Source organism: Musa acuminata, chromosome BXJ3-1 (genome assembly GCF_036884655.1).
Source record: "Musa acuminata AAA Group cultivar baxijiao chromosome BXJ3-1, Cavendish_Baxijiao_AAA, whole genome shotgun sequence".
Lineage (NCBI taxonomy): Eukaryota > Viridiplantae > Streptophyta > Magnoliopsida > Zingiberales > Musaceae > Musa > Musa acuminata.
Genome location: NC_088349.1, coordinates 12,433,270 through 12,448,308, shown reverse-complemented (window position 1 = coordinate 12,448,308; position 15,039 = coordinate 12,433,270). Strand labels below are relative to the sequence as shown.

Here is a 15,039-nt window from a genome sequence, read left to right as displayed (position 1 = left end):
ATGTTTGGACCATAATAAAAAACTTTAATGATATTAAATATTTAATTTAATAATAACGATTTCATGTATAAAGAATAAAAAACTGAAATCATTTAAACCATAATTAATGAATAAATTCATGATAATGAATTATGAATCTTAATGAGAACAGTTATATTATTATTAAATTAGATATTTAATAATAACGGTTACATTCTCCCACTTCGTCCATACGTTTATCTTAATAATTTGAATTAATCTTTCTTGAACAACTTTTTTAATAAATAAATATACAAATCATAACGATAAGTCCTCTAAGAGCGAGTATTATCATCCATGTATCACGATGTATTTAGTTTCTTAATCTTAATGTGACAATATTACTTAATGAATAAACCTTATGTTTATTCTTCGTCCATTAACAATATATTTTCTCAAAATAATATGCACATGAATGAGAAAATTTTATAATATATAAGAGTTTCAATATCATTACAAAGTGGAATCAAGTCCCATTTTCTTTACATGATCCTTGAATTTCAGAGGTGGCATGCCTTTAGTCAAAGGATCAGCAATCATCAATTCAGTGCTAATATGCTCAATGACCACTTTATTTTCTTTTACACGTTCTCTTATGGCTAAATACTTAATGTCGATGTGTTTAATTTAACTTCTACTTTTATTGTTTTTAGCCATAAAGACAGCAGCTGAATTGTCACAAAAAATTTTTAATGGCCTAGAAATAAAATCCATGATTCTAAGCCCAGAAATAAAACTCTTAATCTATACACCATATGAAGTAGAAATAAAACTCTTAATCTATACACCATATGAAGTAGCCTCAAAACAGGAGACAAACTTAGCTTCGATGGTAGAAGTAGCAGTCAAGGTCTGCTTAGCGCTTCTCCAAGAAATAGCTCCACTGGCCATCATAAAAATATATCATGATGTTGGTTTACGAGAATCAACACAACCGGCGAAGTCTGAATCTGAGTAACCAATCACATCCAGAATATCTATATGTCTATATATAAGCATGTAATTTTTAGTTCCTTTTAGATACCTCATCACTTTCTTTGTAGCTCTCTAGTGGTCCATACCTGGATTACTCTAATATTGACCTAGCATCCCCACAATAAATGCAATATCAGGTCTAGTACAGACCTGTGCATACATAAGGCTTCCTATGACAGAAGCATATGGGATGTTTTTCATTGATTCCCTTTCAAAGTTGTTCTTTGGGCAATGGTTCAAATTAAACCTATCACCTTTCACAATGGGAGCAACACTTGGTAAACAATCCTTCAACCGAAATCTTTCTAAAAGTTTATCAATATAGGTTTCTTGTGATAGACCTAAAATGCCTCGATGTCTATCTCTATGGATCTTAATGCCAATGACATAAGATGCTTCACCCATATCTTTAATGTCAAAATTTTTAGAAAGAAATTGTTTCACCTCATGCAGCAAACCCTTATTGTTGGTTGCAAACAAAATATCATCTACATATAAAACAAGGAAACATATTTTACTTCCACTAACCTTCTGGTATATGCATTTATCCATGGGATTTTTAACAAATCCGAATGAAGAAATCACTTCATGAAATTTAAAATACCATTGGCGGGAGGCTTGTTTTAAGCCGTATATAGACTTCCTAAGCTTGCAAACCAAGTGTTCACCAACACTAGAGGAGAAACCTTCAGGTTGTTTCATATAAATCTCTTCCTTTAGATCTCCATTAAGAAATACCGTTTTCACATCCATTGCAATTCAAGATCAAAATGAGCAACTAATACCAAAATTATACATAGAGAATCTTTCTTAGGTACATGAGAAAACGTCTCCGTATAATCGATTCCTTCCTTTTAAGTAAATCCCTTTGCAACAAGGCTTGCCTTGTATCTCTCAATGTTGCCTAACGAGTCTTTCTTAGTTTTAAAGACTCATTTGCAACCAATAGCATTTGCTTCATTATGCAACTCTATAAGATCCCAGACTCCATTGCTCATCATGGAATTCATCTCTTCTTTCATGGCATCATGCCACAAATTTGACTCTTTGCAACTCATGGCTTTTGAAAATGTTTCAGGATCATTTTTGGCTCTAATATTATAATCATATTCTTGTATATATACAACATAATCACTAGGAATTGCTGATCTTTTATTTCAACCAATAGCCTTCGCAAACTCGGAAATTGAGTTTGGGACATATGCGCATTTAGGGATGTTCGTCTGAAATCAGGATATATAATCCACAAGAGAAGAAATTGGACCCGAGGACTATTAGTGGGTATTTCATTGGATATGCCGAAAAGTTCAAAGGTTATAGATTCTATTATCCATCTCACATAACTAGGATTGTGGAATCAAGAAACGCTAAATTTCTTGAGGATGATGTAATTAGTGGGAGCGATCATTTCAAGAACATAGTTTCCGCACATGATCATATAGAATATCAACCTTCCACATCAAATGACAGATTAGTTATAGTTCATAGCACTCCTCAAGTACAAACTAGTATTGAACAACCAATCATTGAAATTCTACAAGTTGTTGATAGTATTCTAGTAGATCTTCTTAATATTGTACGAATGGTTCCTTGAGGAACTTGTGGTTCAACTAGTTGTTCAGGAGCTTGTTGTAATTCCTGAACTGCTTGATCTATTAGAATACTATCAACAACTTATGGAATTTTAATGATTTGTTGTTCAGCACTAGTTTATACTTGAGGAGTGCTATGAACTATAACTAATCTGTCATTTGATGTGGAAGGTTGAGATTCTATATGATCATGTGTGGAAACTATGTTCTTGAAATGATCGCTCCCACTAATCACATCATCCTCAAGAAATTTAATGTTTCTTGATTCCACAATCCTAGTTGTGTGAGATGAACAATAGAATCTGTAACCTTTGGTCTTTTTGGCATATCCAATTAAATACCCACTAATAGTCCTCGGGTCCAATTTCTTCTCTTGTGGATTATATATCATGACTTCAGACGAACATCCCCAAATGCATATATGTCGTAAACTCGATTTCCAACCTTTCCATAATTCAAATGGTGTCTTTTGGACAGCCTTAGTTGGAACTCGGTTTAATATATACACAGCTGTTTTTAGTGCTTCAGTCCACAAGAACTTAGGAAGATTGGAGTTGCTAAGCATACTCCGCACTATGTCTAATAATGTTCAGTTTCTTCTTTCTACAACACCATTCTAGTCTGGAGAACCAAGCATAGTGTATTGGGCAACAATCCCATGTTCTTGAAGAAACTTAACAAAAGGACCAGGTGCTTATCCATTTTCAATATATCTACCATAATATTCTCCACCCCTATATGATCTCACAATTTTAATTTGCTTATCACATTGGTTCTCAACTTCAGCCTTAAAGATTTTGAAGGCATCCAATGCTTCATTTTTGTTATGAAGCAAATATATATACATATATCGTGAGTAATCATCTATAAAGGAGATGAAGTATTTCTGACCATGTATGTCCATGTTTGGACAACATATATCAGTGTGAATTATTTCTAATAAGTCTAAACTCCTATTAGCACCCTTTTTGGATTTATTGGTATGCTTTCCCTTAATACAGTCCACACAAGTCTTAAAATTAGTAAAATCAAGAGTACTACGTACCCCATCTTTAACTAATCTTTTAATTCTCTCTATGGAGATATGTCCTAATCTCCGATGCCATAATATACACCTCTTAATGCCAGTGTGAACATGCATTGAACTTTGAGTATTATCATTTTGTAATAAAATATGGTAAAGAACATCAAACAAAATACCATTCCCAACACAATTAGATTTATGTAATAAACGAAATGATGTGTCTTTAAAATTAAAGGAATACCCAAATGGTACGAGTCTAGAAACAGAAATTAAGTTTCGTGAGAAACTTGGTACATAAAAGGTTCTTTCCAATTTTAAAACAAAACCACTACTTAAAGTTAAAATGCATGTTCGAATTGCCTCCACATGTGAGCCCATCTTATTTCCTGATAAGATGTTTTGCTCACTTCCCACTGGCTTCCTTAGGTTTTGCATACCCTGCAAAGAGTTTACAATATGGATTGTTGATCCAGAGTCAATCCACCAGGTGTTAATATTAACATTGACCATATTAGATTCATAACATACATATGAGGTTGGTTTACTTTTCTTTTCAAGCCACCGTTGAAATTTCGTGCATTCCTTCTTCATGTGTCCCTTTCTTTTACAAAAGAAACACCTTACTTCTTTCTTGATATTAGCTTGTGGTGGTATTTTACCTTTTCTCTACTAATGAGCTTTCTGATTGGCTTAATATTTGTTAGTTTTGTTCTTCCCGCGAGTGGTTACTACCAATGCACTCTCACCCAATTCCATCACTAGCCTCTCTTCTTCTTGAACACACATGGTCATTAATTCATTGATTAACCATTTGTCCTTATGTGTATTGTATGAAATTTTAAAAGAGCCATATTGAGGTGGAAGGGTGTTCAGAATATAGTACACCAGGAAGGATTCTGACATATTAACCTCAAGTTTCTTAAGTTGAGCCACAATATCTCGCATTTACATTATGTGCTCACGCACACCCTTTATGTTGGTGAGTCTAAGGGATAAGAATTTCATTATTAGGGTACTTGCTATTGCCTTATTCGAAGTGACGAATTGTTCATCAATAACTTTTAGCAAGTCTCAGACATTTTCATGCTGGTCAACTGAACCACGTATGCCAGCAGTCATCTTAGTTTTGATAAACATCACGTTGAGCCGATTGGATCGCTTTCATCGCTCATATAACGTGATCTTTGAGTGTTGGTATTAGTAACTATATGTGGTTCATTTTTTTTGATAGCATAATCGTTATCCATCCACCCTAAATGGAGGAGAACCCTCTCTTTCCATATCTTATAGTTATCACCGTTAAGTTCAGGAATATCACATCGAATATCAGAGAAATTAACAAGAAACTGAATAAAATCAAACATGCTTATATCAAAATTTGAAGTTTAATAGACTAAATTACATATTTTACCAATGTGAAATATGCCAAAAATATGAATCCTATGACATAAAAATTGCTTGGGGCTAAATTCTTAATTCAAATAGATTCATATGGTTTTTATGATAAAACTATCAAATTATATTCTAATTCATAATCCCCGTAGGTAAATTATGAAAATAATCTGATATTTTATCCTGATTAATTATATTAAATATAATAAAATATTCTGTGCGATAATAATTATTATATGAAATATAATCAGTCACAATGTCTAATTACTTATGTGATCCTTATTTTAACTTTATATATATAATTTTAATTAATTAAGTATGTTGTGGCTAATTCCTAATTAATTAAAATTATATGGATCACTAGACATTTTAAACATAAAAAAATTTGCTAAATATGCATACATAATATGAGCATTTTATCGACTAAAATGTTGAAAATGATATTTTCTCATCATTTTCAATAAAATATATCAAGAAATTTCTAAGAAGAAACCAAGATCAATTGAGTATCAAGGTAAAGGTCAAAAGGTTCTGATACCAAATGTAACAAATCACTGCAATTTGTGCTTTTAAATCATTATAAAAGAAACATAATAAAAACTGATGCGGAAACAAAATAGCGTACCTCCAACCATTGTTGTCAAGAATTTCTATAGAGGTTTCTTCTTGAACTTTGGCACTTATCGACTCAGAACTCTTGCTTTAGATGGTGTAGGAAAGCTTTTTTGCTTCAAAGAGATGATTGAGCCCAGAAACCAAAATCCTCATATATATATATATATATATATATATATATATATATATATATATATATATATATATATATATATATATATATATATATATATATATATATATATATATATATATATATATATATTCTCCCATCAAGAACATTTATTATCACCAATTCATCAAGAACATTTATTATCATTAATTCATAACGTTCAAAAAGTAATTCAAATTTATAACGTTTGGAAAGAACTTTAATGATATTAAATATTTAATTTAATAATAACGATTTCATTTATAAAGAATAAAAAACTGAAATCATTTATATCATAATTAGTGAAGAAATTAATGATAATGAATTATGAATCTGACTGAGAACAGTTATATTATTATTAAATTAGATATTTAATAATAACGGTTACGTGAACCGATCAAAGAATGTTGTCAAACCATCCTCCCATATCATGCACTTATAATCATCTATTTTAGATTGAGAATACTTATGTTTCATTATTCTATAATTGTTGTGGTCGATCAAGCCTAATCAATCTATATTATGATAAATAATATGAAAATGGTCCTTGTAGAATTTTAATTTTTGGGCAAATATTCAGTTTTTTATAAAATCACAATTGAGTCAATATTAATTGAGTATGTTAATTTTCAAGCTCAATTTAGAATTATTCCTAATTCTATATTATCGGCCGATTCTTTTCTTAATTAATTTTTTTAATTGATGAATATCATACATTCAAAACTTCATCCGATATATTTTATTGAAAATGTCAATTAGCTTAGTTGGTAAAGAGTTCGATAGTTTATTGTATCGTTGTCTTTATCATTTAACCTTTATAAAAAATTAATTATACTTTAATAAATTTTAGAATACGACTAACATAATAGGGATTAATTTTTAATTATCTTTGATATACTAAAAAAAGTTAGTAAATTTATCTAGTATGATGAGTTAGTCACTTGCTATATTTTCTTTAGCCTTAAATATTTATTTTGAATGATGCAACTTTGATTTATTTTTTAATAAAAAATAAATATTGTGTGTATTGAGTGTCATTCAATTTTATAACCAGAGAAGAGAAGACTTGACTTGACGAAGGACAAAAATGGTATTCCAAGCAACATTAACGACCTAATCGATTCATACCAAGTGGACAAAATAATATCCCTACTAGAGTAGTATTAACTACCTATACGTACTTTTAAATTGGACTTGAGAAGTTTGACTATGTCTTCTCAAAATAGTCAAAGATTAACCAAACAACAACTACATTTGACCAAATGTCACTCCATGCTTTTGTTAGGGTAATAAAAGGCAACCATTCTAATAGTCCTTTGGGTGATCTCTCTCCAAAATCTCTAATTACTTTCTCTTCTAATGAGTCTTCCACAAGGTCAACATTAACATTGCGGTCAACAAAGAAACGTTGTGAACTTACAATAGCTTTGGGAGAAGACAGTTAGCGTTTGTTGGAGGAGCTTAATGACAATGCCAGTCATATTGTAATGAGGTGCATAAGAGATCTGATATTTTATCCTCCCCATGCACTGCGTGCTTTGCACTGGTAATTATAAACTTGATTAGAAGAAGAAGAAGAAGAAGAACCCTAATCAACTATATATATATATATATACAGACCTAACTCTTTCATCTCACCAAGAAACGCCTCAAGCACTTGCTCACCAAGTCTTCGTACTCGCTCACCAGCTCATGAATGGTTGATTAGTCTTCAAACACCTCCAATCAAGCGGCCCATTGTTTTCGGAGCACTGTCACGGCTGTCTGCTTCTTGACTTGCGACACGTCCATGACTCGGGTGCACTAACTCGGGGCACCAACTTGCAGAACTCGTCGCGTCACCCCTATGAGCTCGATCGGCCTGTCCATCATAGCAGGACTCAACGTTGACTCCACCAACTTGGGCGGAGCCCTCTTGGCCACCGCTATATAAGCTTCCGATGCCGCACATAGAGTCGTACCACGGCCTGGCATAAGATTGCAGTCATGAAGGTAAGTGGTGACCTCCTGCTGCCGAGAGGGTTCATGGTACGTTGTGTTCTGATAGTTTTCTTGGGGTCCAATTGCAGAAGATCGTGTTGAAGGTCAGCGTCATGTGCACCAAGTGCAAGATCTGCATCATGACCATCATCTCCAAGTTCGACGGTCTGCAGCGGATGATTGCTTCTGTGGTTGGGTTCTTTGGTGTTGCATCAGACTGAAGCTTGATCGATCGATTGATTGCAGGGATTGTTTCGATCGCGATGGACGTGGAGAAGAGCACGGTGACGATAGTCGGGGCGGTGGACGCGGTGGGCGTGGTGAAAGCGCTGAGGAAGGCGAAGAAGCCGGCGGAGATCGTCAGCGTGGGCGAACCGGACAAGAAGGAGGAGGAGGATAAGAAGAAGCCTGAGGACTGCAAGTTGCCGCCGTGCTGCAACGCCTGCCGGACCACCGTCGTGTGGCTGGATGAACCAAGCGCCTGCACCATATCCTGAATCCATTCCATGCACACTGCTTTTGCTCCTCTCTTTGATTTGGCTTAATCATCTCCTCATCACTTCCTCATGTACGCAGATGCTTCCAATATCTACTTAATTTCTCGTTTGTACTGTAAGCAAACAGCAGATTGTGTAGAATGAATATATATTTGCTCTTGATTAATCCTTTCAATCCCAAATCCCACATGATCTGCTTAACCATGTGAAATCAATTCCAATCATGTTGCATTTGGTTCATGCACTAGAATCCTGTTCTCCCGAGAGAGAGAGAGAGAGAGAGAGAGAGAGAGAGAGAGTTGGAATCAACGGCACTTGATTCTCCTCTCATCTCCCAACCTTCAACAGCTCGATGAGACGACTGTGATCATGAGTCAACGTACAAGCCTTTTCACGTAGCTAAAACTGATGATGGTAGAATAGTCAACGTGCAAACCAAATGGTCCTACCAATGCAATCTATCTAATTCATACACACAACTGGTGTACTGTAACAACTCTTTGAATTCATATACACAAATGACGGCTTTGATTTGTCTTGTACTGTAAATTACATCTTGATCTATCGAGACCGCAAAGACTTCAGAGGAAGGAGTCTGAGAACTCAACTTCTGAAGCTTGTCGGACGTCAGAGCTGTTGAACGTCCCATTTATTTTCAGAGGAGTCCAACCACGCTGCAAATAAACTAGAGGAACAGGTAGGCTTAAACATGGTATTTCCCTGAAACCGTGGGTATAAGATACTGCTCGTCTTCATCATCCGCCGGACTACTACTGCTTGTGTCACTGTCCCAAGCAGGAGGAAACAGCTCATCTCTATCACGCCATTGGCAGCCTGCTCTGGGGAGCACATGTTCTCTCTTCTCTAATAGATTTATGAGGCAAGAGAGAACACGGAATAAGAGGAGCTGAGGTTTGTGCCTCACGACCATGCAAGTTGAATGTTATACTCATCTCTTAGTCTCTTCACCTAATGTAAAGTAATAAGCCGTCATCTAACTCAGCTGGGATCTTCCATGCTAATCGCAAGGTTTGATTTAATATTCTAATAGCAATCAATCATTATGCTTGGAATCAAAGGGTTTCTTGTTCTGAATTCATGTCCCCTATATCATGTTCTTTTTACCCCTGAAAACTAATTGATTCACTTGCTTTGAGTTAATTTTCCTTACTTTATTGGATTTGTTTTGTTTGCATGAGTGTTTGGTGAAGCATTCAAGTACAACTAAATGTATAGCATCAATTGAAATGTACAACTAAACCTTGGCAAGAATCATCAAGAAAGAGCATTTAAATTTTTTTGAAGGCTTCAGTTTGATGCTACAAGAAATTATCTCTTCTATAAAAGACTTGGAAAAAAAAATTGGAAGAAGATATTAAAATGTATCAGAATTTTTTGGTCTCTCAAGCTAATCAATCTTCTTATGGCTTGTTCTTCCATCAAATATTTTTCTTCCCTGGTTCTACTTCAGAGCACCTACCTCAGAGATTTAGCTTGGATGTTTCCAGGATCTCATACCTAACCAACAATTGATGGCAGACTGACTTGTCAAACAGAGATTAGACCAAGTTTATCAGCCCCATGTTCTACAAATTAGACTAAGTTTATTAAGGTCAGCATCACATGATTCAAGAATCCCTCTTGTATCGGAGCATTAAATCTGCATCATTCACTCTTTTTTATTAAGTATCAAATCATTCCCTGACCACATCTCAACAAGTGGAGATGATCTTCAATCAGAGGCCAGCTATATATCTTACCATTATAATATTGTCTTAAATATTATCAGCATCTTATAAGATCTTGCATGACATCATGGAAAGACAACAATATGGAGGCATCATAGCATCACAATACATAAGAATCTGTCTTCCTTGAACTGCTAATTACAATACTTCTCTTTGCAATCTCCTTCCATGTGTCTACCACAATACAGAGAGACAAATTAATAGCACAACACACAAGAATTTGTCTTTCTTAAACTGTTTATTTCAATACTTCTCTTTGCATGTCCACAACAAATTTGGCTGGTTTGGCTAGCACAAGAGTAAAGGCTTCTTGGCATTGTCATCAGGAGCACAGATTTGGCTGGTTTGTCTCAACAAGCAGAGGTCCACCTCCTCATGAACCACAAACAAAAAAGCTCATTGAGTTGTTTTCAATCACCATCCATCAGACCCACCTTCTTCACAGCATCTAATCTAAGTTATCTGACAACATATCTAATTGTCTACACTGAATGTGCCCTGTCAAAACAGGCCACCAAAAGGCAAAAAGATAGCAGAGTACTACAAAAAAGAGCCAAATCCTTGATGCCCATCACTACATGAAAAAAGTAAGAACAGAGCTCATCCTCCACTGAAACTTATAGGATCCTGCCACATGACCAGATTCTAGCAAACATCTGCTGCCAATTTTCCAAGAGGAAGTTAGATCCCGAGTTGGAATTAGGCAATCAGCAGCCACATTGCAGCTTCCAGCATGGTTAAGAGCATGAAAAGACAGGTAGTGGAGGAAAGCCACAAGTTGGACTGCCAAGTAAATGGACCTTGCAGTGGTGAATGCCATGAGGGTACCAAAGTGTGGTGCTGTTGTCTGTGTCACTTGTACTACTCTTTCCAACACCTTAGTTCAGTCTGTGTGGGTAGGCACTTGGATCTGTGTGGAAGGGCATTACAGACAGAAAAAGCAGATCCACTGGATCATTCAAGGGACTGAAGGATATATGTATATTCTTCTCAAACATCCCATTGAAATCATTGCAGGTGTCATCTTCTTCCATTAGCCACAAATCTGGGTTCCTGATGCTGTATAAATTGAGCCCCTTGAGAAACCAATCTGAGCATCCAGCATCCAGCATCACATTCTTTGAAGGTAAAGATATGTATGCTTCTCTGGAGATTCTCATACTTCTCATGTTTGTTTCAGCTCTTCTTGATGTCCCTGTGAATTGGATCTCTCATGTCAGCTATAAATTTCGATCTACTGACCTTTCCACTGATGAATTGTTTTCTGTTCTTTACATTATTGTTACTGTCTAATAATAAACTGGTTTTATGATGGATCAATCTTTACTATAGATTGGTATCTTTGGGGATTCTTAGAAAAGTTTATTGTCACAAGTCTTTTCCTGATGGTGATCAGATCACACATAATTATAATATCATATTTGGTGTAAATTGTTAATCTTATCCTTTCTTTAACATGAAAACAGCCGCATTGATATCAAAGCAAGGAACTCCACATCTTTATATCAAGCTGATGTGTTTCCATCCAAGCATATTGTAGGCAAAAAAACAAATTCATTTACCTGACAGATTTATCATCTCTTCCACAGAATTCCTGACAGATTTCATATTTGCCAAAGCTGAACAATTTCATCATAGGTTGATCTTTTGCCATAAAATCTTTCTAATGGCTGACCTGCTTTTCTTGAAGGAATAATATTGAAGCATGGAAACTGTTGTACATGAAGCCAAGTATGAGTGTCTGCTCTTTGGTAAGCTCAGATTTCAGGCATATTTATACATGTGCATTTGTTCTTTCTTTTCATTCACATGCACTGATCTCAGATATGGATGATACCTTATATCCCTTGAGTTCTGGCCTCAACTTAGCTTGCCGCAAGAACATAGAAGGTGAGTTCGGCTCTAGTGACATTTGAGTTGATTCCAAGCATGTAGCCTCTTCTAATTAATCTATATACATGAATCACAGATTACATGCTTCATCATCTCCAAATTGAGGAAAGTCAAGTCCCAAAAATGTGCTTGGAATTGTACAAGGAATATGGAACAACAATGGCTGGTCTTAAGGTGTTCTATCTGATTAAGAAGTCTGTACACTTGAATCAGCTTAATCTTTTTTGTCTTTCTGTGAGCAGGCATTAGGATATGAATTCGACGACGACGAATTCCATGCTTATGTTCATGGGAGATTGCCGTATGAGATACTAAAGCCTGACCCTTTGTTGAGGAATCTACTTCTTTCGATGCCACAAAGAAAGATAGTAAGCAAATCTGGGGATGAAGAAGAAAAAGAGCACCAATTATGAATAATCACAAACAAAAGATAGAACTTAAATTGCTTAGAAATCGCATGCTAATGATTTGATCTATGCCATTCTTCACCAGATTCTCACAAATGCGGACAAAGCTCATGCTGCACGAGTTCTAAGTAGGCTTGGCCTCGAAGACTGTTTCGAGGGTGTCACATGCTTTGAGACACTCAATCCACCGCCACAGCAGAATGGTTCAGCTGATGGTCATGGAAATTTTGGTGAGACTTATTCAAACACCGATGGAGAGAGTGATTCAAGCGCTGATACCGCTGGTTGTGTTGGTGGAAGGAAGTCGAATTCCAAAGGCCGAATACTCTGCAAACCATCACTGGAAGCTATAGAAGCTGCCATCAAGATCGCAAACATCGATCCGAAGAGAACGGTTTGTCTCAGTTTAGAGATCGGTTCTCCGTTCTAATCACAAATTGGCCACGTACTGATCGAAAATTTTCGGGTTTCAGATCTTTTTGGACGACAGCTCAAGAAACATCGCGGCAGGAAAGGCAGCAGGTCTGCATACTGTTCTTGTAAGTCACTGCTCCCTCCATCTTCTTCCTCCTCTTCGCGCTATTCTTACGGAGTCAGACTCAAGTTGGCATGATCATAACTTGCAGAAAACTAAGATCACATAAGATTCATGTCACACTACATGTCGGTGAGTGCAGGTTGGGAGCCCAACGCTGGTACCAGGGGCTGATGTTGCACTGGAGAGCATCCACAACATGAGAGAGGCATTGCCTGAGATATGGAAGGATGGAGATAAGCTGGAACCAGTTCTTGCTGCCGCTGCAGTAGAAACGACAGTCCTTGCCTAGACCATGACCACCATCTTGACTTGTATGAAGCAAAACCCACAGTTGTAGCACTTGTATTGTTGAGATCATAAAATGGTGGGCGTGCTTTGTTCCCTTGCATTCTCCTTCTCCTCTGTTCTGGTTTCCTTTGCGCACAAATGCCAAAAGCACTAACATCAATCACAAGGCTTTCATCAACTTGATATACAATGATATTATCATGAATTCTTATAAGTTAATCTAAGTCTTAGTCCACTTTCGATATATATATATATATATATACTATAACATGAGGATGGTGAGTGTATATAAGAAGTCTCCGATTAGACGAGATTTGTCACATCAAACTATATTAGATTGGTCGGTCAAGAAATGAGTCCTACTGATTTATAGTAATGAAGAAAAAGATTTGAGGTCAAGTCATAAAGGTGCCAATTAGCTGATAAAAACTGATAGTTTACCGTAAAATTTTAGATTCAAATCCTGCCTTCATTATTTATTCTTTAGAGTTACATGTCATCAGTGTCTCATATTCTCTTGATGGCCTGAGTAAGGCAAGCCAATTAGGGTATAGCCCAAAAGGTCAAGCCCAAGTTAAAGCCCAATAATCTTAAATGGGCTTTCTACTTGGCTCAGCCCAACACTACTCCTAATAAATAATAGATCATAATTTGGGCTGACAAAAAAAAAAAAAAATCAAAAGTACCAACAATTGCAGCCTTTCAATACAATTTTATCTCTGCATTTAATTTGTTAAATAACCAAAATAGTTGTTTCATAATATTTTTAGGCATAAAATACACAAGTCAACTTCACATCTCAAAAACATTCAAATTGATTTTCTTTTTCAGAAATTTTGAACATGCTTTCATTTCATTGGATGAAATATTTTCCCCTTTATTTTTTATCATCCTATGACAAGTATTACTGAGTGAATATATAAAAATAAGATTTAATAATTTCATATTAAAGCAATTGCTGAGCCAAAGTGAAGAGTCATGCAGTATAATGTTTGCCAAGTGGATAAAAATGTTACTTACATGATCCAGAAATTTCAATGTGAAAATAAAATTTTGTCCTCTGAAAATAGTAGAGAAGATATTGTCTTAACATGTAATTTACTAAACTGGTATGGTTATTTTTTATGTCATGTCATGTCATGCGTAATTGATGCCAATCGCATGACACCAATTAGCTTTGTTTATATCAACCGTAGAATTTAGTGGATCAATTATCATTGCATTTTGATTCATGTTACATTTTAAATTTTTTTGAGTGTAATATTGGAGGAAACCAAAAATGCATAAACATATTGAAGAAGATATAATATGCAGATGAAAATATTTTCTTTCTCTTTACATTTTGAAACGTATAAATGTGATATATATATACGTTCTATCTGTCCACCTATCATCCAAAGCACATATCAAAGAATCAAATTAGGAAAAACTCATAAATAGTATCTTATTCTTTTTATAATCATAAGATTCTATAAATGAATGTATTTTTTATATTCATGCTCCGGGGCATCGAAAAAAAAAAAATCAAAGACACAAAGAAGAATCTCAAGTTTTGAATATGAAATAGTACTAGAGAACAATGTCATAATAAGAGACCTTAGAATTATAAATTAATTAGTTTTACTCGTGATGTTATTTGTTATTCAAGTAATGAAGTATGACAGATTAGATTCTATTATCTTCTAGTCAAATCGGTATTCAAATTATTGTATTATGCTTTATGTTAATATGGGTGTCTTGAAAATATATGAAATGTCAAAGACAATTAAATTAATTTTAATTAGTAGAGTAGTAGATGAAAAGAAAAAACCGCTTTAATATTTAATTGAATTGAAAGATATCATTTATAAACCATACAATATCCATGAATTTTACTATCAAAATCCAATAAACCGAGCCATAAATCATACAATCTCCGTCC

The 15,039-nt window shown here is 35.0% G+C and overlaps 2 protein-coding genes across 3 annotated transcripts; both read left to right on the top strand.

Moving 5' to 3' along the window:
• The first annotated feature begins 7,703 nt into the window (after positions 1–7,703).
• On the top strand, positions 7,704–8,419 carry LOC135628538 (heavy metal-associated isoprenylated plant protein 2-like). Its single transcript, XM_065135268.1, has 3 exons — positions 7,704–7,759; positions 7,837–7,912; positions 7,994–8,419. Exons 1-3 carry the CDS (start codon positions 7,754–7,756, stop codon positions 8,242–8,244), a joined length of 333 nt encoding a protein of 110 aa, XP_064991340.1. The 5' UTR covers positions 7,704–7,753; the 3' UTR covers positions 8,245–8,419.
• Positions 8,420–10,659: 2,240 nt separating this feature from the next.
• Positions 10,660–13,218, top strand: LOC135628924 (uncharacterized protein C24B11.05-like). 2 transcript variants are annotated; one of them, XM_065135913.1, is made up of 8 exons: positions 10,660–11,128; positions 11,683–11,743; positions 11,817–11,882; positions 11,962–12,059; positions 12,128–12,253; positions 12,378–12,686; positions 12,766–12,831; positions 12,970–13,218. In XM_065135913.1, the coding sequence occupies exons 2-8, from the start codon at positions 11,698–11,700 to the stop codon at positions 13,117–13,119; spliced, it is 861 nt and encodes a 286-aa protein (XP_064991985.1). In that variant the 5' UTR covers positions 10,660–11,128; positions 11,683–11,697; the 3' UTR covers positions 13,120–13,218. The 2 variants fall into 2 exon arrangements, with proteins under 2 accessions (XP_064991985.1, XP_064991984.1); XM_065135912.1 differs by having other exon boundaries at positions 10,664–11,118.
• Positions 13,219–15,039: the final 1,821 nt, after the last annotated feature.